This window comes from Petromyzon marinus (genome assembly GCF_048934315.1).
Source record: "Petromyzon marinus isolate PM22_M1 ecotype Great Lakes invasive population chromosome 84 unlocalized genomic scaffold, UKy_Petmar_22M1.pri1.0 chr84_unloc.3, whole genome shotgun sequence".
Taxonomy (NCBI): Eukaryota; Metazoa; Chordata; class Hyperoartia; order Petromyzontiformes; family Petromyzontidae; genus Petromyzon; species Petromyzon marinus.
In genome coordinates, this window is record NW_027422640.1 from 1,372,338 (window position 1) to 1,396,496 (window position 24,159).

The following is a 24,159-nucleotide window of genomic DNA, read 5'->3' on the forward strand; positions in this document are numbered from 1 at the left end:
GTCCGAGACAAGGAAAGGCACCGGGCAGAGATGATCTCCCAAGCAAAATGCTGAGGGAGGGTGGCGTTTGTGCACAGACTGCCCTACATGACATCATAACAACAGTCTGGACCACTGGACGGGTTCCCCAGGACTGGAAGGATGCCCTGGTGGTCCCCATCTTTAAGAAGGGAGACCGCACAGACTGTAACAACTACAGGGGCATCTCACTCCTCAGTGTACCAGGAAAGGTCCTGGCAAGGATTATTCAGGAACAGGCGGTCCTACACAGATGCCATATTTTCTGTCCGTCTGCTACAGCAGAGGTGTAGGGAATTCCAACAAGACCTACATCTCTGCTTTATTGACCTGGTCAAGGCCCATGATACCATCAGTAGGCCTGGGATCTGGGTTGTTCTTTGTGCTTTCGGAGTCCCTGACACGCTGCTCACGATCATTAAGGACCTTCATGATGGTGAGCGGGCCCGGGTATAACTACGTGGCCGGGAGTCGGAAACCATTCCCTGTTAACATTGGGGTGTGACAGGGATGTCCTCTGGCTCCAACATTATTTAACATCTATTTCGACCACGTAATTCGTGAAGCCTTCAGTAGTTGTACCGGAGGAATTTCCATCTGGTACAGATACAATGGGAGGCTGATCGATGCCCGGGTGCGGTCAAAGGATGGCTCCCTATTGGTCAACCACGTTGTGTATGCCGATGACCTGGTCATTTCGGCTCACTCAGAGGAGGAGTTGGAGGCGCTGCTGCTGAAACTGTGTGCCATTTAGAGGTCAGGGCCTTACCATCAGCCCCACCAAAACGAAGCACCTGCCTGGGTATTTTGTACCATCGGGCACTCCACCCCCACAACTCCCAATCGGTTATGGGGCAGTTGTGGAGAGAGTCGAGAGATTCCCATACCTGGGCAGTGTGCTCATGACCGGCTCCGGTTTAACAGCAGAGGTCTCACTCTGAATCAGTCGAGCGGCATTATCTTTTCATTGGTTGCGTAATGCTGTGTGGAAGCTACCTGGTCTGTCGCTCCGCAAGAAGCTTCAGGTCTTCTCGGCCACAGTCATTCCCTCCCTTCTCTATGCTTGTGAAATGTGGACCCCCCTAATGAAACATTTTCGCCAGTTAGAAACATTTAGGCTGGCCTGCCTATGATCAATCTTGGGTTTAACCAGGCTGGATTGTGTGAGGAGCTCACAAATCCCTGAAAGATCTGGACAAAGTCCAATCGGTGAGCTCCTCCAGCAGGCAAGGCTGAGTTGGCTGGGCCATGTAGCCCGCATGTCCAATCACCGCATGCCCAAACAGCTTAGGTTTGGCCGGATCAAGGGGGCTAAATGGGGGTGGCACGGGCTAGAGAAGAGATGGAGTGATGTGGTACAGGAGGATGTGGAGCTGAGTGGACTTGCCGATGACTGGTACCAGTGGTGTCAAGATCGGCCTCTGTGGAGGAGGCTCGTGAAGGATGCTACTGGGCAGTTGGAGGCAGTCGCCCACCGACAACAACGGAGGGTGGAGGAGCGACGCTCACAACAACGAGCAGAGTGCCGGGTGGCTAAATCACAGCAAGTTGGCACTGTAGGGGGCACAGTTGGTGCATCAGCCAGTCATCTGAGTCAGTCGACCCGGTGCACCTGGGTCTGCCCCGTGACCTGCCAGCGGGTGTTCGACACTTCACGTGGCCTCAAGGTGCACATAGTCTGGAACAAGCGTCGTGGTGACGTCACCACCACTTAGTGGCGAATGGCGGTTGTTGTTGTAGACGACAAGCGGTAGTGTCGTGATTAGCGCTACGCTGCGCTATGAACCCGGTGTCCCGAGTTCGATTCCTGCTCACGGCCAACACCAGTGACGATTATCTGAACAGGACTTGGACTTCCCCTAGGTCGATTCAGCCTCAAATGAGCACCTGGTGCGATGTGTAAACATCACCACTGGGTAGACAAAGACGGTCGGGCGTGTTGCAGGCAACCCACCTCGTGTGCCGTTCCGGCCTTCATAGGTATTTACTAACAGCACTTTCCACCACAGTTTGTTAAGGCTATAAGGGGGATCTTTGTCTTTTTTTGGAGACGAGGTCTTGCAAAACAACACCCTTATAAACACAAACACGTTTCAGATTATAAAGGTACAGTGCAGTATAAATGAATGGATAATTATGAGTAAACTGATATTTGTTAATGCCACAAATATCATATGCTTCTGTGTTATATATGAAACAATGAGCAGCTTTGCTCATGAACGTTTGTGCTGTGGTCACGTGCACCGCCATTGTGAGTGTCCCTCACTCAACGCGTGTTTGACTCCGCGGTTCCCGTGGGCTCAGTGAGTCAGCGCTGTCCCTTCTCCCGTCCACCCGGGTTTAGGCTGGGTCGCAACGAGATCGGAGACAGCGGCCTCCGACTTTTCGCAGACGGGATGTTGGGGAGAGAAGGAAGTTTGGAGACGTTAGAGTGAGTAATGTCCTGATGCACACACACTTATATAAGTACTGTACAACTATACAAATAAAAATACATACAGACACAAAACACAAAGATACTCAGTATAGCATAATAATGTTGTATTTTAACGTCGTTTATAACTACATTTTTATGCACTCATCAATTAAGTTATTAGCCACACTTTTTACAGCACTTTTAACCACTATTAAATAACACTACAAATAAATCTTGACTTAAAGCTTTCGTGACTGCAGGAATTCATACTCTTTAGGTCTTTTGGTCAAGGCACGTAGATAGAAAATAATATTTTATTATTTTTATATCTACGTGACTTTACCGAAAGACCCAAAGAATAACAATACAATTACCATTGTCACATTACCTACTATAACCAATGATATTATTTTAAACTATATCATGTTAATACAGTAGATCGTCGATTATCCAGCGGCTTGGGAGGGAAGGGGTTACTGAATTTTGAAAAACAGATAATCGCATCATTATTTAAAATAGCTTGTTTTTGCACAATCTTGAATAAGATTATGTTTTTAGGTGGTCTGTATATATATAGACTGTTTTAAATAGTTTACAATATAAAAATCGCTTAACTAAATATACAAAGACATAATAAATATCTTGCTGTATACTGACTATTTACTGTACCGCACTCACCACTCCAATCTCGAAGACTCTGCATGGGGTGATGTGCGTACTACGCTCTTGTTCAACAACTTGTGTTAGACATCGACTTGTGTTTGACAACAACAACTTGTGTTTGACAACAACAACTTGTGTTTGACTACAACAACTTGTGTTTGACAACAACAACTTGTGTTTGACAACAACAAATTGTGTTTGACAAGAACTTGTGTTTGACAACAACTTGTGTTTGACAACAACAACTTGTGTTTGACAACAACAACTTGTGTTTGACAAGAACTTGTGTTTGACAACAACAACTTGTGTTTGACAACAACAACAACTTGTGTTTGACGACAACTTGTGTTTGACAACAACAACTTGTGTTTGACAACTTGTGTTTGACAACTTGTGTTTGACAACAACTTGTGTTAGACAACAGCAACTTGTGTTAGACAACAACAACTTGTGTTTGACAACAACTTATGTTTGACAACAACAACTTGTGTTTGACAATCGTCGGACTGATGCAGCCTTCAGATCGGTGCTCTGGCAAATGCCGAATTGCACGGAATTTTTGCCGGATTGCACTGCATATTTACTATTTCTATGACTAGTTATTAGTCATGAAAAATGTATATACGTGCAGTATTGTAATTGTTTAAGTTGTTGTATGTAGTGTATAATGTACTGTAAATATAATTTGACGAGGAAATTGGAGGATGTTCAGAGGAAATTAGGAATGAGAGGATATGGGAAGAGTTGTAGTGGAAATGCCGATATGCAGGCCAGGTGCTAAGTTACCTTGTGCTCAGACAGTTGTCACTGGGGGATTCCTTTCAATTACATTGTGATGAGATGTTAAATGAAATGCTTTCAGATGTGACCGCTTATAGGATGATGCAATATCGAAAATAAATCATGATTATTTGATCTATATATACATACACAGAGATTCTACAGAGAGCCTTTAGCAGACTTTTGGTCATATACTGTTAGGGAACACCTAATGAAGACCAGAACGGCACATGAGGGGTTGGGAGGCCAGCACCACACTCAGCCAACTGATGTTTACTTACTGCACCAGGTACTAATTAAGGCTGAGTCGACCTAGGTGAGGCCCACGGCCGTTTTAGATATTTATCAATGAAGTTATCCGTGAGCAGCAATCGAACCAGGTTTGTGGCTCACTGTGCTAACCACTGCACCACTACTTACCTCGTGCATGCACACATACATGCATACACTAAGACACACATGTACAAAGATGCATAGAGATGGACAAATGTTAATGCACACGTAGTAGACATTCACACACATCACATTAAACCCAAAAACAAAAACCTAAACAGCAGTTGCTATTTGCAAGCTCCTATTAAAGTTGCCACGAGGTTCATTTGTGCACAATCTCCACAAGCACGACCCTCAACCACTGTCCCATCAACCACCACCTCCCCTCACCACCCCTCACCATCTCCCACTCTCTGCCCAGACCCTCCACTCATCCTCTCTGCCCCCACTAATCGTCTCTTCTCTCCCTGTAGGCTGTATCGGTGCTTACTGATGGACAAGTCGTGTTCCTCTCTCAGTGTCATCCTCAAGGCCAACAAAGGTTTGAAGAATCTCGGGTAAGCTCTGCTGTTAGTTTCTCGCTTGTGCTCTGTACACGAACTGTGCTAATTGTTGGTGCAACGCTTCGTGAAGTAAACATTTAAATGTAAACCCAGCAATCTTGCTGTCTCTACATGGCAAGGCTGAGCAATATCTTTGTGTACGCCCAAATCACGCAGAATGCACCAAACTGAATCAGAATTGAGCCTGGATAGAGCCTGGATGGGAGGCCACCATGCATTAATAGGTGCTATGGGTTACAGGAAAACTTTGTGGGCAGTAGAGGGCAGGGAAGAAAAATCTAGAGACATCTCACATTTCCTACACTTAATAACCATAACATTCTTATAATATATTTAAACATTTACGGGAGGCTGGTTTCACAAAAATGCCTGCTTAATCGAGTCCATTTTATAAATATTTTACTGTAACCTCAACACATTTGTTAAATTTAACACGTAGGCTAAACCAATATTCATATTCACAACATATTGTTAGCAGATACATTGATTGTAAACATCTCCCTGTGTTCCTCGATTAAAATGTACTACACTTGTGTGTGATCCTCTGTTGCAACTTTGTGTTTATATAAACGCAAACACTTTTCATATTAGAAAGGTACAGTGCAGTATAATTGAATGGATGATTGTGAGTAAACTGATATTTGTGAATGTCAACTGTTATATATATAATGTATAACACAGAAGCATTAAACAATGAGCAGCTTTGCTTATGAACGTGTGTGCTCTGGTCATGTTCACTGCCATTGTGAGTGTCCCACACTCACCGCGTGTTTGACTCCGCGGTTCCCGTGGGCTCAGTGAGTCAGCGCTGTCCCTTCTCCCGTCCACCCGGGTTTAGGCTGACTCTCAACGATATCGGAGACAGTGGCCTCCGACTTTTAGCGGACGGGATATTGGAGAGAGAAGGGAGTTTGGAGACGTTAGAGTGAGTAATGTCCTGATGCACACACACTTATATAAGTACACCTAAAAAAATATATGCAAAACACAAAGATGGCATAATATTGTTGTATTTTAATGTCTGTTATAACTTAATTTTTATGCACTCATCAATTAACTTATTAAACACACTTATTGCAGAACTTTTAACCACTATTAAATAACAATACAATTACAAATGTCACATTACCTACTCTAACCTATGATATTGTTTGAAACTATATTATGGTAATACAGTAGATAAATTAAATTATCCAGTGGCTTTGGAGGGAAGGGGTTACTGGGTTTTCAAAAACACCAGATAATCGCGTCATTATTTCAAATAGCTTATTTTTGCACATTCTTCAATAAGATCATGTTTATAGGTGCTCTGTATATATGATATTTTAAATAGTTAACGATATGATAATCGCTGAAATAAATATACAAATAAACTAAATAAATATCCTGTAAAACATGACAGTATTTTACTGTACCGCACTCACCATTTCAAAATCGAAGACTCTGCATGGGGTGATGTGTGTACTACGCTCTTGTTCAACAACTTGTGTTTGACGACAACTTGTGTTTGACAACAACTTGTGTTTGACAACAACTTGTGTTTGACAGCAACAACTTGTGTTTGACAACAACAACTTGTGTTAGACAACAACAACTTATGTTAGACAACAACTTGTGTTTGACAATAACAACTTATGTTTGACAACAACTTGTGTTTGACAACAACTTGTGTTTGACGACAACTTGTGTTAGACAACAACAACTTGTGTTAGACAACAACAACTTGTGTTTGACAATAACAACTTATGTTTGACAACAACAACTTGTGTTTGACAACAACTTGTGTTTGACAACAACAGCTTGTGTTTGACAACTTGTGTTTGTTTGACAACAACTTCTGTTTGACAAAAGCTTGTGTTACACAACAACTTGTGTTTGACAACAACTTGTGTTTGACAACTTGTGTTACACAACAACTTGTGTTTGACAACAACTTGTGTTTGACAACTTGTGTTTGACAACTTGTGTTTGACACCAACAACTTGTGTTTTTGTTTGACACTCGTCAGACTGATGCAGGCGTCAGATCGGTGCTCTCGCGAACCCCGAATTGCTATGCAATTTTCGCCGGATCGCGCTGTATATTTACTTTTCTATTACTGCAGTTATTAGTCATGAAAAATGTATATAAGTGCAATATTTTTATTGTTTAATTTGTTGCATGTACAGTAAAACCTTGGATTGCGAGTAACTTGGTCTGCGAGTGTTTTGCAAGACGAGCAAACATTTTAAATAAGTATTAATTTGATAAACGAGCAAGGTCTTGCAATATGAGCAGTATGTACAGTATACGCTTTGTCTGCTGAGCGTCACGTGATCACAACTGAGCCAATGGTTCTTCTCGCTCTCTCGCCGCGGGATTGTAGGTAATCGTCTCCCATGCTCGGTCTCAGTCGGCGTGCCTCACTCGTACAGTCAACATCCGTGCGAGTGTATACAGTACTCTTTACTATAGTGTTGTGACCACGTGTGTGTGGGGGGGATGCTGCCCTCCGTCTCCCCGCTCCCTGGGGATCCGAGGCTCTCCTCTTCGTTACTCGGGGGAGGGTTACTTCCCTCCGGCTCTCCTACCCTCACCTCTGCTGCTCGAGGCATGGTCCGCGGCTGGCGCTTAGCCACCGGGGTCAGTCCACACACATTCTAAGTACCCAGGCACCAAGAAACCCGACACCGCTACCTGCCCGGCGCCGCACACCAATCGCACGCGCGGGACTCGGGGTCAGAGGGCAGGGGCGTCCCCCGCGTGCGCGCGCACAGCCAATTGGAGGAGGTACCCCGGAGCCGATTTAAAGGCCGTGTAAACAACCGCGCGTGCGCGCAAACACAGGGCACTCCACCAAACAGTTGGGTGTAAATACAGTGCACCCCAGCGATCCGACTCACGAACACCCCACCCCACCCTCCTCTTCGCACTCATAGAGACCACACGACACGGTTTATCCTCTGCTGACGATTTATTCCCTGCGAATAAACAAACTAAACTACGCGTGTCAGTGTGGGTCAGCAGGGCAGGTATAGCCTATCCCCCGGTGGTCTGGGACTCAGTATCTCTTGCCTCTCGCTCCACTTACTCTCCCCTAGTTATCAAGCCCAAACTCACCTCTCTCTTACATACTTGCGGCTCTACTCTGATGTGCAGGAAGCCGTGGAAGGGCGATGCTGCACGTAGCCTTCGTGGGGAACGGGGCCTGGCTGTGTTGGGACTCGTCTCACGGACGATCCAATGGCTGGCGCAATCACTCCTCCGATCTTGACCCCTTGAAGAACACGACTGCCCTCACTCCCTGGTTCTCACCCCCTTTTATTGTCCTCACATCAAAGGCAACGCGCTGCCCGCTCCCCTGGTCTCCCATCCAATCAGGTCCCCCGGATTTCCCGCTCTTTTGATAATCGGATTCGTGCTCTCTCCGACGTCCGCTTTTTGCCCCTTTGAACAAGCGCACACGTCCTACACGGAGAGGAGGGCCCCATATCTTCCCTGCCGCTCGTTACTCTGCCCCACCCTCGACCTGCCTGCTGACCCGTGTTGAGTGTGGATGTTTTCTATACACGGTGGCTCAGCAGCCCCTGTCGTGACCATGTAATTACAATCCAGGTCACAGCGCCGCGGTGCACGTTAGCCTCGGGGTAGGTCGCCCAATTCCCTGGTCGCAGGAAACCGTGAAGCTTGATCCCATGAGGGGCTTCTGGGTGAAAACCTGCCGGCCAGGTGACCTCCCCTCGGGGCTCTACGTGGGGGGTATGCGTGTGTTCAGGTGGGGGTTGGTGAGGGACGAGCAGGGTCGGCCCCGTCGCTCGGAGGTGGCGGCGTCGCGGCCACTGGGTCCGCAGAACGGCTTTGCTGCTGCGGCATCCCAGTGGCGGGCTCGGCCTCGGCAGAGCGGCTTCGCGGCCGTGGCACCACATGTGTGCGTAAAGCATTTTTTTATTTTGTGTCCAAGTGTAGTGACTGTTCTTTAGTAACTGTACTGCAATAATGGCCCCAATGAAATCCTCAAAAGGAGGCAAAAGCAAGTGTCATTGGATAGGTTCCTTGTTAAAGTCGCACAATAAGGAAAATATTCTAGTGAGCCAACAAATAGCAGTGATTCCGTTAGTGACAGTGAAAGTCGTCGTACACAATAACCCTCCTCCTCCTCTCCTCTCTCTCGTCTCCCTCACACCAGCCACGATTAAATTTAATGAATACATTTGATTACTTTATATTAAATTTAAATAAAAATATGTAAAGGTACAGTATTTTGTATTCATCATGTTTATATGAATATTTTTGGGTTGTGGAACGAATTATCTGAGTTTCCATTATTTTTTGTGGGGAATTTCGCTATAAAATAGAGTGCTTTGGATTACAAGCACGTTTCCGGAACGAATTATGCTCACAATCCAAGGTTTTACTGTAGTGTATGATGTACTGTATATATTATTTGACGCGGAAATGGGAGGAAGTTCTGAGGAAATTACGAATGAGAGGATATGGGAAGATTTGTAGTGGAAATGCCGATATGCAGGCCAGGTGCAAAGTTACCTTGTGCTCAGACAGTTGTCACTGGGGGTTTCCTTTCAATTACATTGTGTTGAAATGTTAAATGAAACGCTTTCAAATGTGACCGCTTATAGGATGATGCAATATCGAAGAGAAATCATGATTATTTGATCTATATATACATGCACAGAGATTCTACAGAGAGCTTTTAGCAGACTTTTGGCCATATACTGTTCGGGAACACCTAATGAAGGCCAGAACGGCACATGAGGGGTTGGGAGGCCAGCACCACACTCAGCCAACTGATGTTTACTTACTACACCAGGTAGTAATTAAGGTCGAGTCGACCTAGGTGAGGTCCATGGCCGTTTTAGATATTCATCAATGAAGTTAGCCGTGAGCGGCAATCGAACCAGGTTTGTGGCGCAGTGTGCTAACCACTGCACCACTACTTCCCACGTGCATGCACACAAATATGCAGATGTAGGGGTGTTGCGGGAAGGGAACACACAGTCACATCATGGTGGCTACAACAACGTCCGCTATAGCCCCGCCCCTCAGTGGTGTATGGGTATAAAGGGCGGGGAGCTAGAGAGTTTGGGGCAGTGTGTTGGAGCCAAGAGTGAAGAACCAGTGAAGAAGGAAGGCCGGCTAGATAGACCCTGGGACTCCCCTGACCGCTGTCCTTTTGAGGGCCGGCAGGGTAAGCCAGTGGTGCGGCCCCAGAGCCTCAGAGCCGGAGCCCTTTTAAGGGTCGGTCTGGTTGGTGGGGTGCCGTGACCTGTGCCATGACCAGGGCCAGGTCAGATAGCCTCCTCTAGCGCCTGTAGCGGAGGAACTGGGAGCACAGGAATTAGGCTAGATAGCCTAGGGGGTGTCCCAGCGTGTATACGGGTGAAGGGGCCATTACCCCTTCCAGTGTAACCCTTGCCAAGCTTGAATAAACAGTGCTGCCTCTACTCCACCATTTCCGTGTCCCGTGAACCCACTACACATACACTAAGATACACAAGTACAAACACGCATAGAGATTGACAAACGCAAATATACACAAAGTAAACATTTACACATCACATTCAACCCAAAAACCTACACTGCAATTGCTATTTGCAAGCTCCTATTAAAGTTGACATGAGGTTCATTTGTGCACAATCTCAACAAACACGACCCTCAACCACTGTCCCATCAACCACCACCACCCCTCACCACCCCTCACCATCTCCCACTCTCTGCCCAGACCCTCCACCTATCCCCTCTACCCCCACCAACAGTCTCTTCTCTCCCTGCAGCCTGCGTCGCTGTCCACTGACAGACAAGTCGGGTTCCTCTCTCAGTGTCATCCTCAACACAGGTTTGAAGATTCTCAGGTAAGCTCTGCTGTTCGTTTCTCACATGTGCTCTGTGCCCTAACTGTGCTAATTGTTGGTGCAACGCATCGTGAAGAAAACATTTAAATGTCAATACAGCAATCTTGCTGTCTCTACATGGCAAGGCTGAGCAATATCTTTGTCTACGCCAAAATCATGCAGAATGCACCAAACTGAATCAGAATTCAGCCTGGATAGAGCCTGTATGAGAGTCCACCATGAACTGTAGGCAGTAGAGGGCAGGGAAGCAAAATATAGAGACATCTCAAATTTAATTACCATAAATGATTATTTCATGTTAAAACATTTACAGGAGGCGGGCTTACCCAAATGTCCTGCTTAATCGAGTCCACTTTAAAAGTGTTTTACTGTAACCTTAAACACATTTGTTTAATTTAACACATAGGCTAAAGCAATATTCATTTTCACAACATATTGTATCAGATATATTAATTGTAAACATCTCCCTGTGTTCTGCGATGAAAATGTACTTCACTTGTGTGTGATCCTCTGTTGCAACTTTGTGTTTATATAAATGCAAACATTTTTCATATTATAAAGGCACAGTGCAGTATAATTGAATGGATGATTGTGAGTAAACTGATATTTGTGAATGTCACCTATTATATATAAAATGCCTAACACAGAAGCATTAAACAATCAGCATCTTTGCTGTGTGTGCTCTGGTCACGTGCACCGCCATTGTGAGTGTCCCTCACTCACCGCGTGTTTGACTCCGCGGTTCCCGTGGGCTCAGTGAGTCAGCGCTGTCCCTTCTCCCGTCCACCTGGGTTTAGGCTGAGTTACAACAAGATCGGAGACAGCGGACTCCAGCGTATAGCGGACGGGATGTTTAGGAGAGAAGGGAGTTTGGAGACGTTATTGTGAGTAATGTCCTGATGCACACATATTTATATAAGTACACCTAAACAAATATATACACACACATATACAGACACAAAACACAGTATTACTACTATAATAGCCCAGAAATGTGCGTAACGCGCGTGACGTCACTCCACGTGCCGCACACCCCCCCCCCCCGTCATTAATAATAAAATGATCATGAGCGGGTGGATTTTTACACTCACGCAGGTCGAGCGGAATTTTTTTTTTACGCAGATTCGCTTTAAATTTGACGTTTCTTTATTGAAAGTTAACCAAATAAATAACTCTTCGCAGACGTTTCTTTACAGAAAGTGACGGGGGGGGGGGAGCTCCATGTGGAGTGACGTCATCCGCTCATGATTATTGAGGGAGTAGGGGCGGGGTCCACATGAGTGACGTCATCCACTCATGATTATTGATGGTGGGGAGCTCCATGTAGAATGACGTCATCCGCTCTTGATTATTAATGAGGGAGTGGGGGGCGTGGTCCACATGAGTGACATCATCACCTCATGATTATTGATGAGGGGGGAAGCTCCATGTGGAGTGACGTCATCCGCTCATGATTATTGATGAGGGAGTTGCATCGTGCGCGTGACGTCACTCCACATGCCCCGTCATTTAGAAGGTCGAGCGGAAATATATATTTTTCGCAAATTCACTTTAAATTAGACGTTTCTTTATTGAAAGTGAATTTTATGATAAATTATACGCAGCTCAAAGTGGATTTGGGGTCTTTATTTTTTTCTTCAGCACTTGAAACAAAAGGTAAGTCTAATTTATGCTTCTACATTTTGGTTAAATAGACATTTCTCGGTGATTTTCCAGATATTGTACTGCAATCCAATTTATTGGAACCCCAGCAACCGAAAGCAAAAGAGAGCAGTGAATTAAAACAAATTTAAGGTCAGTTATATACAGTGCTACAGTGAAATGCAGTGAAGTGTTACTGGTAGGAACCTCTGGTTACACCAGCCAACAGGGGATTATTGTTTCCGTCTGTCCGTCGTGCATCCAAAAATGGGAGGGGTGGGGCTGGGTGGAGAGGGGAGGGTGGTGAGGGGCTGAGTGGGGCTGGGCTGGGCGGGGAGGGTGGGGCAAGAGACGTGTTTCACCCAGAGCTCCTGGCCTTACCTCTAAAACTTTATTTTTCTCACCTTTTTTCGGGATGTAATTTCACCAACAGTGTCTCGCTTTATACACAATTTGTGATCAGATTGTTTGTTTGTTTGTTTAGACTTCCTTCGTCCTTCTTTCTTTGTTCTTTTCTGTTTTCACTGTTCAGGGCGCGGCTGCACTCTCTGCAGTGTACAGGTGTCTTTGTTATCCGCACAATCCTCCTTTTATTTAATAGTTGATTTCATACTCACGCTTTTCTTTGTTTTAATTTCGATTTTGAGTTCCTTTGTTCCTCAAGCAATTTTAGAATTTTGTGGTTTTTCGTGTTTTTTTCCGTTCCTTTGTCTCGTGTGCTTCCACGTGTTACACACACCACGTGTTGGCACTGTACCACACCGGCCGGTTTGAATGCAGTGCTAACATCCCCTTTAGACCCCTCTTGTTTTGTGCTACGAGCGTGTTTACATTTATTTTTATTGGTGTGCTTAAGTAATTTTACCCTCTCCAGGGGAGCTTTGGGTGGACAGCAGTAATAGTAATTAAGAGAAGGTGGTCATAACACAGGTTTGACCATCTTTATATACATTTTTTTCGTTTCTTGTTGTTATTTTGTTAATTTTTTTCTTGGCTTTAGAAAATAGAGAGGTTTGCTTTAGTAGTCGTGTGTGACATCTCACACGAGTGAAGATGTCCACCCGACCCGCAACAACATACGTGAAAGCTACCGCGCCTACGCAAGGCCGGTCTCTGGGGCCTGCAAAGCGCCCACAGCAGCCGCAGCTGAAGCCTCCACGCGAGGCTGGGATCCGCTTCCACCGATGTCCCGCTCGAAGTCTACATGGAAGCGCTGGGCGCCATCGTCCCTGGAGGCTCGATAAAGTATGCCTCCAAGGTGAGCGGAAGGATGGTTTTCTTCATGGAGTCCGAAAAGGTGGCAAATGCCGCCATGGAGAAAGGGGCTGACGGTTGACAATTGGCACCTCACCTTAGAGCCACTGTCATCGCCATCAGTACGTGTAATCGTATCCAACGCCCCCCCCCCCCCCTACATTCCCGATAAAGACATCCAAGATAAGCTGGCTAAGTTGGGCACGCTGACTTCCAACCTACAACGTGTGCCTTTGGGCCTCAAAAATCCTGCCTCGTGGCATGTCTTGTCTTTTAGAAGACAGGTCTACATGCTGGTGCCCAATGGGCAGCTTGAGGAGGGCTCCTTTGTGGTCATGCATGGAGGAAGGGCCCATAGGCTGTTTTACTGCAGGGACGTGCTAAAATGCAACCTATGCAAAGCAGAGGGGTATATTAAAAACACTGCCCAAAGACAGCAAATGCCCAATCCAACAGTGAGGCAACGGTGGAAAATGGTGCTAAAGAAGCACACCCAACAAGTGACTCAGGAGAGGGTCCCTCACCACGGAGATCACCCGAGATGGCGGTAGACCCCACTCCAACACCAGCTACTTCCGTGGAGACTGAGGCTCAGCCAGCCACCCAGCCATTATTGACAGCCGGACCTCTGAAGAGGAAATTTATGGAGGATTCAGCTTCGTTGTCTCCAGAGTCAAGTGGGGATGAGGTCAGTCCCTTTAAACATCTCCCAGGGTTGGAGTCTGACATCGCACCAACGCCTGGGGGAGATGCGGAGAGCACTGGTGGCAAGGACGGGGTCTTCACCATCCCTAGAGGTGGGACACGCACAGGGAAGAAGCCCCGTGCAGGAACCAAGCTCAAGCGCAGGACGCCTGAAGAAAATCTGGAGCCTGAAATAGAAGCGGGGGAAAACGCAATCTGTGCAGTGACGGAGGAAACAAGTGAAGAGGGCCACACTTCAGACCTCGACGACGCGCCCAGTGAGGCGGCCGAGGGCTGCCAGGAAACGCGAGCGGCCAAGAGCACGGAGGAGCCCAAACAGGACCCAACTGCCCAAACTACGCGGGGTGACCAGGACGAGGACGATGGAGGGCCATCAGTGGAGGGGCAAGTGGCATCACCCAATATATGCATCGACGAAGGATACCACGACGACTGAAAATCCTCAAAGCCTGGGGGCTCAGGGGGGAAGCCAAGAAGAGGAATTTGAAGAAACCCTCAGCACAGAGAGTTCAGTGAACCTGACATCTGCTGAGCTGACTGAAGGGGCACCAATATTCTCACAGTCAGAGCTGTGGACCTTTTTAGATGAAGTCCATGGCTCAGAAGAACGAGTGACTGCAGCTCTGTCAAGGTGGCGAAATGTGGAGGCAATTATAGCCTCCCTATTCCCTGTTGAACAGGACTTCAAGAGACAGGGAAAGTCGTCATCTGGGAAGGAAAGGAAGAGGATCAGGTATTTCCTGAGCCAAATAACTACGTGGATAGAAAACACCTGGCGACAACTCCACTGACACTTAATACTGCGGATAGCTGCAATTAATATAAATGGGTGTAGAGGTCCACTCAAGAGACACTTTGTGCATTCTCTCGCAAAAGAACACAAAGCATCGGTGCTCTTTGTGCAGGAGACGCATCTTACAACCAGCGAGGATGATAAATGGGAAACAGAATGGAAAGGTGATTTGTTTTTCAGTCACCTTACTCATTATTCTTCAGGAGTTGCAACGTTATTTGCACCAGGGTTTACACCCACTATAGTTAACCAGGTTGAGGTGGTACCGGGAAGAGCCCTCGACATAACGATCAAACTTGATGACATTTCTGTCCACCTCATAAACATCTATACCCCCATCAATTATGCAGAAAAACTTAATTTTTTCAATGAGTTACAGGACCATCTCAAAAACATCCCGAATGACGAGTGTGATTTTGGGAGGAGATTTCAACTGTACACTCGATGTCCTCGACCGCACTGGCACCGAGCTGTGTAAAAGCGGTGTCCTGAATACCTTGCGGCATGTGCTCTGCACGTGCAGTCTTGTAGATGTGTGGCAGACGCAACATCCAAACCAGCGAGGTTTCACCTTTACGAGAACCTGAGCTGACAGAACACTGTCACATCTCAAAAGACCTTGAAAATAGTAAAGTGTCGTGCAGTATTCAGGCGGCACCACTGGCCGATCATCGCCTAATACTACTTGAAATGAAAATACGAGGGGTCCCAAGGGGATCGGCATACTGGCATTTCAATAATGCCCTTTTGCAAGACACCACCTTCACTGGTCTTTTTGGGGTCTTCTGGGTACAGTGGCAGAGAAATAAAGATCGGTTTAATAGCTTAGCACAATGGTGGGACATAGGGAAAGTACACATCAAAAAACTGTGTCAGTTGTACGCCTGGGGAAACACAACAAATATTGACCGATAAATTTGTGAGCAGGAGAACAGGCCCCATATTTTAGAGCAAAGGCGGAAGATTGGGGACGATCCAGGCCTGCTGCAGGAATATGTGGAAACCCTAGAATGTCTAAAAGGGTTGCAGAAAGAAAAGGCAAAAGGGGCATTTGAACGCTCTCGTTTTAAAGATACCCTTGATATGGACTCCAGCTCGACACTTTTCTTCTCATTGGGGAAGCAGAATGGTAGACGCAAAGCCATGGAGCATTTATTTGATGACAAGGGGGTCCTTGTTTCAAACAATAATCAGATAGCTACAACAATAGCACAGTGCTATGAAAATCTCTTCTCTCCAGAGCATATATCCACAGTGACCCAGAATGAAATCTGGAAGGACCTGCCTACTTTGAGTGAAGAAGACAGGGACCTTCTAGAAGAAGAGGTCGAACAATGCGACCTGGACATGGCAGTGAGTGCCCTGGCCAGGAACAAATCCCCATGGATTGATGGGCTGACGGGAGAGTTTATCACCATTTTTGGCACTCCATACGTAAAGACTACAAAGCTGTGCTGGATGAAGCAGTGGAGACCAACATGATGCCTCAGTCCTGGAGGAGAGCCATGCTCACACTGATTCCGAAAAAGGGCGACCTCAGACACCTTAAAAATTGGCGTCCACTCTCAGTGCTGAGCACAGACTATAAGATTCTCGCGAAAGCTGCATCTGCAAGGCTTAAGAGAGGGTGTTGGCTAAGATTATTGCCGATGATCAGGCATACACTGTTCCAGGGAGGACCATCCATGATGGGATTTTCCTGGTCAGAGATTTGATCAGTCTGTCGGAGCATTTGAACTTTCCACTTGCCTTTCTCTCCCTTGATCAAGAGAAAGCCTTTGACAGGGTTGATCACCAGTATCTTCTTGGCACTCTGAAAGCGTTTGGTTTTGGGACCCGCTTCATAGGATTGATTAGTCTGCTGTACAACATGGCCCAGTGTCTGGTTAAAGTTAATGGCGGACTAATTGCTCCTATAGATTTCAGAAGAGGTATCATTCAAGGCAGTCCTATGTCAGGACAGCTCTACACCCTCGTCGTGGAGCCTTTTCTGCATCTACTCCGACGCCAACTCACCGGATTCACTCTAAAGGAGCCCAGTATGACAGTGACCCTCACAGCGTATGACGATGACGTTCTCCTCTTCTTACTGAGTTTTGACGACATCGAACGGCTGCACGAGTGCCAAGAGGTTTACTCCCCGCGTGCGTCCTCCTGGGAGAAGTGCAGTGGGCTGCTTGTTGGGAAGTGGGACAAAGCATGGTTCCCTGAGTTGGCCAAAACAATAACGTGGAGCAAAGAGCGTCTGCACCATCTCGGTGTACTCCTGGGGCCAGGAGAAAAACCACTGCAGGAAAAATGGGATTTGCTGGAAGAGAAGGTGAGGAAACGACTGGAGCCATGGGGGCACCTGCGCAAGTCTCGCACGTTTAGAGGGAAAACCCTGGTGGTGAATCAGTTGGTTGCATCCACCTTGTGGCACCGCTTCTTTTCCCTCACTCCACCCGCATACCTCATAGCAAAACTTCAGAGAATGATAGCTGCCTTCTTCTGGTCGCAGAGGAAGCACCGTGTGGCTGCTGGTATCTTGGCCTTGCCACTGCGGGAGGGCGGGCAAGGTCTGGTGTGTGTACGGAGCCAACTCTCTACCTTTCGTCTACAAGCCATACAGAGCTTTCTCTACACGGCCCCATCACCCATGTGGTGTTCCACAGCATCTTTTTTTCTGAATAACCTCGGGGGCCTTCAGTGCAGCAAGCAGCTCTTTTTTATGGACATTAAAGGTATTCCACTCGCACAGATTCCCCACTTCTACAGGAGTATCCTACATACCTGGGTTCGCTTGTCACCGCTCGACTGAATACACCCCAGTCGGCATCAGAATTCGCTCACGAGCCGCTGTTACAGAACCCCAACATGGCACTACCCTCTCTTGTGGGCCCTGCCATGGAAAAACGCATGGTGGACGCACGTCTCACGAGGGTGGGAGATTTAGTGAAACCAGGCATGGAGGGGCAGTGGCTTCTCCCTACCGAGATAACTGCAATGAACAAGATGCACTCGGTGAGACTCGCCGCAAAACTTGTGAATGAGGTATGAAGGTCCTTCTCAACAGCAGTGGGGAGCGCGCCTGCTGTGAGTGTTGGCGACGAGTCAGCCGGTGGTGGCCCAGTGCCACCAAAACTGAATGTCGTCCCAGCATGGGAGCACACTCACCTCTCTTCCTCACAGCAGCACGGGGGGCACACCTCGGGGAATGGCCAGGAGGGGTGCTTCTCAGGTGTAGACCGGAAAAAGCTGTAGGCCCAAATGGTGGATTTCCACCATCAACAAATAATAATGTCACGTAAAGACTATGCTTGGAGGGACACGATGCCCTGCAGTGATCGCTTGAGGCCTCATTGGGAGCTGTTTTACTCAAATCCATCATACAAGCGCCACGGTGATCTTAGCTGGAGCATTGCCCATGGGACTGTGACCACGAAACACATTCCTGACAATTTTCACAGACACATCCTGAATGCGGATTCTGTGGTGAGCTCGAAACAGTGGCGTATCAATACGTACGCTGCAAAAGCCTAGACTCACTCTATAAGCTGTTACAAAATATTCTACTGAAATTCAATCTTCATTTCTCACCCACAATTCTTATGGTTGGATATAGGGGGCACGAGGGTACCAAGGATATCGAGGGGTTGACGAACTTCATCATGAACAACGCCAAACTGGCCATCTATAGGGCCAGGAAATGCGCAATTGAAGGAAGCGGCTTCCCCAGCCACTGCCGCATCTTCAAGGCCCTGGTTTCTGCCAGAATTTGGCTGGAATTTCGGTACCCTCAGTTGACGGGGGGTGTCGCATCTTTCTCGAAGCATTGGGCTACCGAGGGCGCTTTGCGTAATGTGACGAAAGCAGGGGATCTGGTGATGGGGTTTTAAGGCTGAATTTTTGTTTTGCTGGTGTTTATGAACACAGTAGCATACAATGGGATTCATGTTACACGGTAAAACCGTGTTATATCTTTTATTTAAAAAAGGGGCACATAAGTAAACAAAAAAGACAAAAAAAGACATGATGGACGAAGCAAAGTGCCGAAAGACCGAGCATCTTTCTGTTTCTTCTGATCGTTAAAGAAAACAAGAGGGAGGGAGGGTGGGGCTGGGGAGGGAGGGTGGGGCTGGGCGGGGAGGGGGTCACCCCGTGGTGCCCTTATAAAACTCAACGTTTAACCTACTCATGTCGGCTTGTGCCCGCCCTCACAGTCGGGCATATTTGCGGAATACACCACGACGCCGTTGACCCTGGCCATTGACCGAGCAACCCAACGTTCCTACCAGCTCCCTCCGCAGGAATGTGTTTTATGGCATACTTTCGTGCACTATTCACTGCCATTCAATTAACACAATATACAATTATACTCTTCTCATTTTTGTTCGTAAATATTACAGCTTCCGTCCTAGGATGGGCAAAGAAGCTGGTAGCATAATGTTGTATTTTAACATCTATTCTAACTTTCTTTTTTATGCACCCATCAATTAAGTTATTAACCACACTTATGACAATGCTTTAACCACTTAAATAACAATACAATTACAATTGTCACTACCGACTCTAACCAATAATATTGTTTCAAACTATATTATGTTAATACAGTAGATATTCGATTATCAAGCAGCATCGGGAGGAAGGGGGTACTGGATTTTCAATAACACCAGATAATCGCGTCATTATTTAAAACAGCTTATTTTTGCAGGTTCTTGATTAAGATTATGTTTATAGGTGCTCTGTATATATTTAATATTTTAAATAGTTTACGATATGAAAATCGCTTAAATAAATATACAAATAAACTAAATAAATATCCTGCTGTAAAAAGTTACCATTTACTGTACCGCACTCACCACTCCAATATCGATGACTCTGAATGCAGTGATGTGCGTACGACGCTCGTGTTCAACAACTTGTGTTTAACAACGACTTGTTTGACAACAACCTGTGTTTGACAACAACAACTTGTGTTTGACAACAACTTGTGTTTGACAACAACAACTTGTGTTTGACAACAACAACTTGTGTTTGACAACAACGACTTGTGTTTGACAACTACTTATGTTTGACAAGGACTTGTGTTTGAGGACAACGACTTCTGTTTGACAACAACCTGTGTTTGACAACCACAACTTGTGTTTGACAACAACTTGTGTTTGACAACGACTTGTGTTTGACAACTTGTGTTTGACAACAACGACTTGTGTTTGACAACAACTTGTGTTTGACAAGGACTTGTGTTTGAGGACAACGACTTCTGTTTGACAACAACCTGTGTTTGACAACCACAACTTGTGTTTGACAACCACAACTTGTGTTTGACAACAACATCTTGTGTTTGACAATCGTCAGACTGATGCAGCCTTCAGATCAGTGCTCTGGCAAACGCCGAATTGCACGCAATTTTCGCCAAATCGCACTGTATATTTACTGTTTCTATGACTAGTTATTAGTCATGAAAAAAGTATATGCGTGCAGTATTTTCATTGTTTAAGTTGTATGCAGCGTGTGATGTACTGTGTATATTATTTGACACTGAAATAAAGGATAGCTACTTGTTTTGTCACGCACATGGCGCCGATCGCCGGACTGGTACAGCCTTTGGAGCGGTTTTACCGGTTTCACCGGATGTTGGAAGCCAGATAGGCACTCTTTGCATATAATCGATGGTCGTCTGTGTTTAACGTCATGGATTACAATTAAGAATGTAATATCATGAACGGCTGCAATCTTGGCATTAATTGCCCACCCAAACTTTACATTAGATAACACCACAACCTGACCGTTATTAAAGACATAAAGTCACCAATGGCTCTTATACGCCAGCCCTATACATTTGAACATTATTTTAACCTTGCCCAATATACAATTTAAACCAGCCTTTGCCTTGTGATGGGTAGCGTGGACCTCTCTGAAAAGAGCTTTATAGATTTTCGGATTCTCCATTAATAAATATTCAGATTTAGATTCTGGCTCCTGCCTGTTTCTAGTGGCCTTTCATAGATCAACGTGATGTTTAATACAATATATTGCAGAGGCAGACCTCGCCAAATGCGGTGAGTTACGTTCCTGTAAAATGCCGTTTTGGACAAAGCCGCATTAAACAAATAGACAAATAGGGTTGCGTTCCTGGGTACGAAATGATTACTCCCTCCCTCTATTTAGCTTATTACGAGATTTCCACCCTTATTGTACTAAAAGATGTTGAGTTGCTCTCCATTTCTTGTGGGTGTGTACACGCTTTATTTTCCAGTTTCACCCCACTCAGTGCCTCTTCTCTCCCTGTAGTCTCATAGGCTGCTCACTGAAGGACAAATCGATCCCGGCTCTCCATGACATCATAATCACCAACAAAGCATTGAGGGAGCTCAGGTAAGTTATGCTGCTCGTGTCTCATACGCGCTCTGATTGTTGCTACAGAGAAAACAACTTTGATTCGTCATTAACACTGTTGCCTTAGCAGAATAAAACATTAAAAAGGCAACGTTTTGGGCAATGGACCTTGATAGCATGTTTGTGTGCTATGAGAGTCATTGCCAGAAGTGTGGGGTGAGTAGTGGAGTGTATTCCAGTCCATTTAATATTCTCTTTGGTTCTTTCGGTAAAGTCACGTAGAAAATAAAACCAAATAATAATATAATAGATGTTTCGATTGCAACACAAGCAACCGTCATCAGGTAAACCACCGCACATAACCACAGGCGTTATAGGCAGCAGAGCTAAGTTGCGGGCAACAGACTGCAGTGTGCAACACAATCCACCGTTGAACTATTCTACGATCCTAGATCTGCAGTCCCTGCCATCACAGACCTGCAATGACCCGCGTTGTGAAGTATGATAAAGCAGCTCTAATAGCATGGGGAGACCTTCATCCAGCGTGGTTGTTGTGTTGGCTGCGTGGGTCTCGAACTGTGAGGCGCTGCCCGAGTCTCCGTGTGAACCCACGTCAGCGTGAACCTCTCTCTGTGCTGCAGGGTGAACGACAATGACTTCAGTGAGGAGGGGAAGAAGGAGCTGAGGAGCAAATGGACTTCCAGAAGAAGCCTGCAGTTGTATATTTAAGCCGATAGGCGACGCTGGCGCTGCAACAGATGGAGCTGCCCCACGCGCGACTCACACAGCAGCCCGGCGCATTTAACCTCAACAGCTCCTATCACCGGCACCGACTCTGAGCCTGACTGAGACGACAATGAGTGGGGAGCTTTCTCTCTCTGTGAACCGCACACGAAGCCAAGGGTGAACGCGGCTCCGAGATTCTGATGAGCGTGGTGATTCCGATGATGTGTAACTGTATTTATGAATGTTGTGTAGGGAATCGATGTTGGGGCTCGTGGAGGAGGGGTGGCAGGGGGAATGCGGAGGGTTGCGGGGCAGGGGGTGATTTTCAATGGTCTGGCAGCTCACCTGTTACATCACGTAGCTACAAACATTTTCATAAATGTTGCATTTGTCACAATGCCATACACACCATACAAATCGTACACCTAATGTTTTGCTCATAACTTGCCCACTGCTTTCATCTTCATTCTTGTGTCAACTCACGTTAAATATCTTCTTTGTTATTGTGTGAACTCACGTTCAAATACACCAATTTTTTAAAATATCACCTTCCTATTATTACATTACTTATTTTCACTTACAGCGTTTGTGACTGCAGGATTTCATATTATTTGCCGCCCGGGTAAAACTGCATGGCCGGGAGTCGGAGCCATTCCCTCTACACCTTCGGGTGCGACAGGCATGTCCTCTGGCTCCCACATTAATTAACATCTATTTTTACCACGTCATTCCTGAAGCCTTCTATCTGCTACAGCTACAATGGGAAGCTGAGGAATGCCCAGGTGTGGTCAAGGGATGACTCCCTATTGCCGATGATCTGGTAATTGCTGCTTACTCAGAGGAGGAGTTGAAGGCGCTGCTGCTGAACCTTCAGCTTTCTGCTAAGAGGTGGGGCCTTACCATCAGCCCCACCAAAACTAAGCACCTGCCTGGGTATTTTGTACCATCGGACACTCCCAATTGGTGATAGGGCAGTTGTGGAGAGAGTGGAGAGTTTCCCATACCTGGGCAGTGTATTCATGATTGGCTCCGGTTAACCAGAAGTCTCACTCCGAATCATTCGTGCAGCATTATCTTTTCATCGGTTGCATAATGCTGTGTGGAAGCTACCTGGTCTGTCGCTCTGAACGAATTCTGAGGTCTTCTCGGCCACATTCATTTGCCTAATTTTCTATGCTTTCGAAACGTAGAGAAGAGATGGTACAGGAGGATGTGGAGCTGAACGGACTTGCCGATGACTGGTACCAGCGGTCTCAAGATCAGCCTCTGTGGAAGAGGCTCTTGAATGACGCTACTGGGCAGTTGGAGGCAGTCGCCCTCCAATAATAACGGAGAGGGGGAGGAGCGACGCTCACAACAACGAGCAGAGCGCCGGGTGGCTAAAGCAGAATAAGTTGGCACAGTAGGGGGCACAGGTGGTGCGTCGGCCACTCATCTCAGTCAGTCGACCCGTGGCACCTGGGTCTGCCCCGTGACCTCCTGCCCAGCAGGCTTTCGCCACTTCACGTGACCTTAACGTGCACATAGCCTGGCACAAGCGTCGTGGTGACATCACCGTCACATAGTGGCGAATGGCGGTTGTTGTTGGGTGAATGAATGTGTGACTAAATCACTTTGTGTGAGTTAATGTGTGTGTGAGTGTGAATGTATGTGTGAGTGTGAATGTGTGGGTGAGTATGTGAGTGGGTGAATGTGTGTCTGTGGGCGAGTGAGTGTGTGATTGAGTGTGTGATTGAGTGAGTGTGTGAATTTGTGAGTGTATGTGGGCGAGTGAGTGTGTGAGTGACTGAGTGTGTAAGTGAGTATGTGAGTGTGTGGGCGAGTGAGCGTGTGAGTGAGTGAGTATGTGAGTGAGTGAGTGTGTATAGCCTGTGGGGAGCCTTTGTGTCTGCGTATGAATAGATACACACTTAGAGTTAGACTCACGTAGACTCTGCAAAGACAAAGATCTCCCTATAGCCTGTAAAAGACTGTAGGGGCAAGTGCTGCTAGCGAGCAGTGCCTATGAGGGCCGCCACTGTGGCACACGAGGGGGTGGGTGCCCAGCACCAACACGCCCGGCCGCCATTGTCTGCCCAGTGGCGATGTTCACTACACACTGCACCAGGTTCTCATTTGAGGCTGAGGCGACCTCGGGTTAGCCCAAAACCACTTTAG

The 24,159-nt window shown here is 46.6% G+C and overlaps 1 protein-coding gene across 1 annotated transcript in view; it reads left to right on the forward strand.

The window, feature by feature from the left end:
• LOC142908438 (NACHT, LRR and PYD domains-containing protein 3-like) overlaps positions 1–22,578 on the forward strand; it is a 44,690-nt gene extending 22,112 nt beyond the window's left edge. The window contains exons 4-10 of the mRNA XM_076059145.1: positions 2,363–2,449; positions 4,624–4,707; positions 5,552–5,638; positions 10,485–10,562; positions 11,360–11,446; positions 21,232–21,315; positions 21,918–22,578. Of these exons, the coding sequence (XP_075915260.1) occupies positions 2,363–2,449; positions 4,624–4,707; positions 5,552–5,638; positions 10,485–10,562; positions 11,360–11,446; positions 21,232–21,315; positions 21,918–22,005 (595 nt within the window). The 3' untranslated portion in view covers positions 22,006–22,578. The remainder of the gene's footprint in view (positions 1–2,362; positions 2,450–4,623; positions 4,708–5,551; positions 5,639–10,484; positions 10,563–11,359; positions 11,447–21,231; positions 21,316–21,917) is intronic.
• The last annotated feature ends 1,581 nt before the right edge of the window (positions 22,579–24,159 follow it).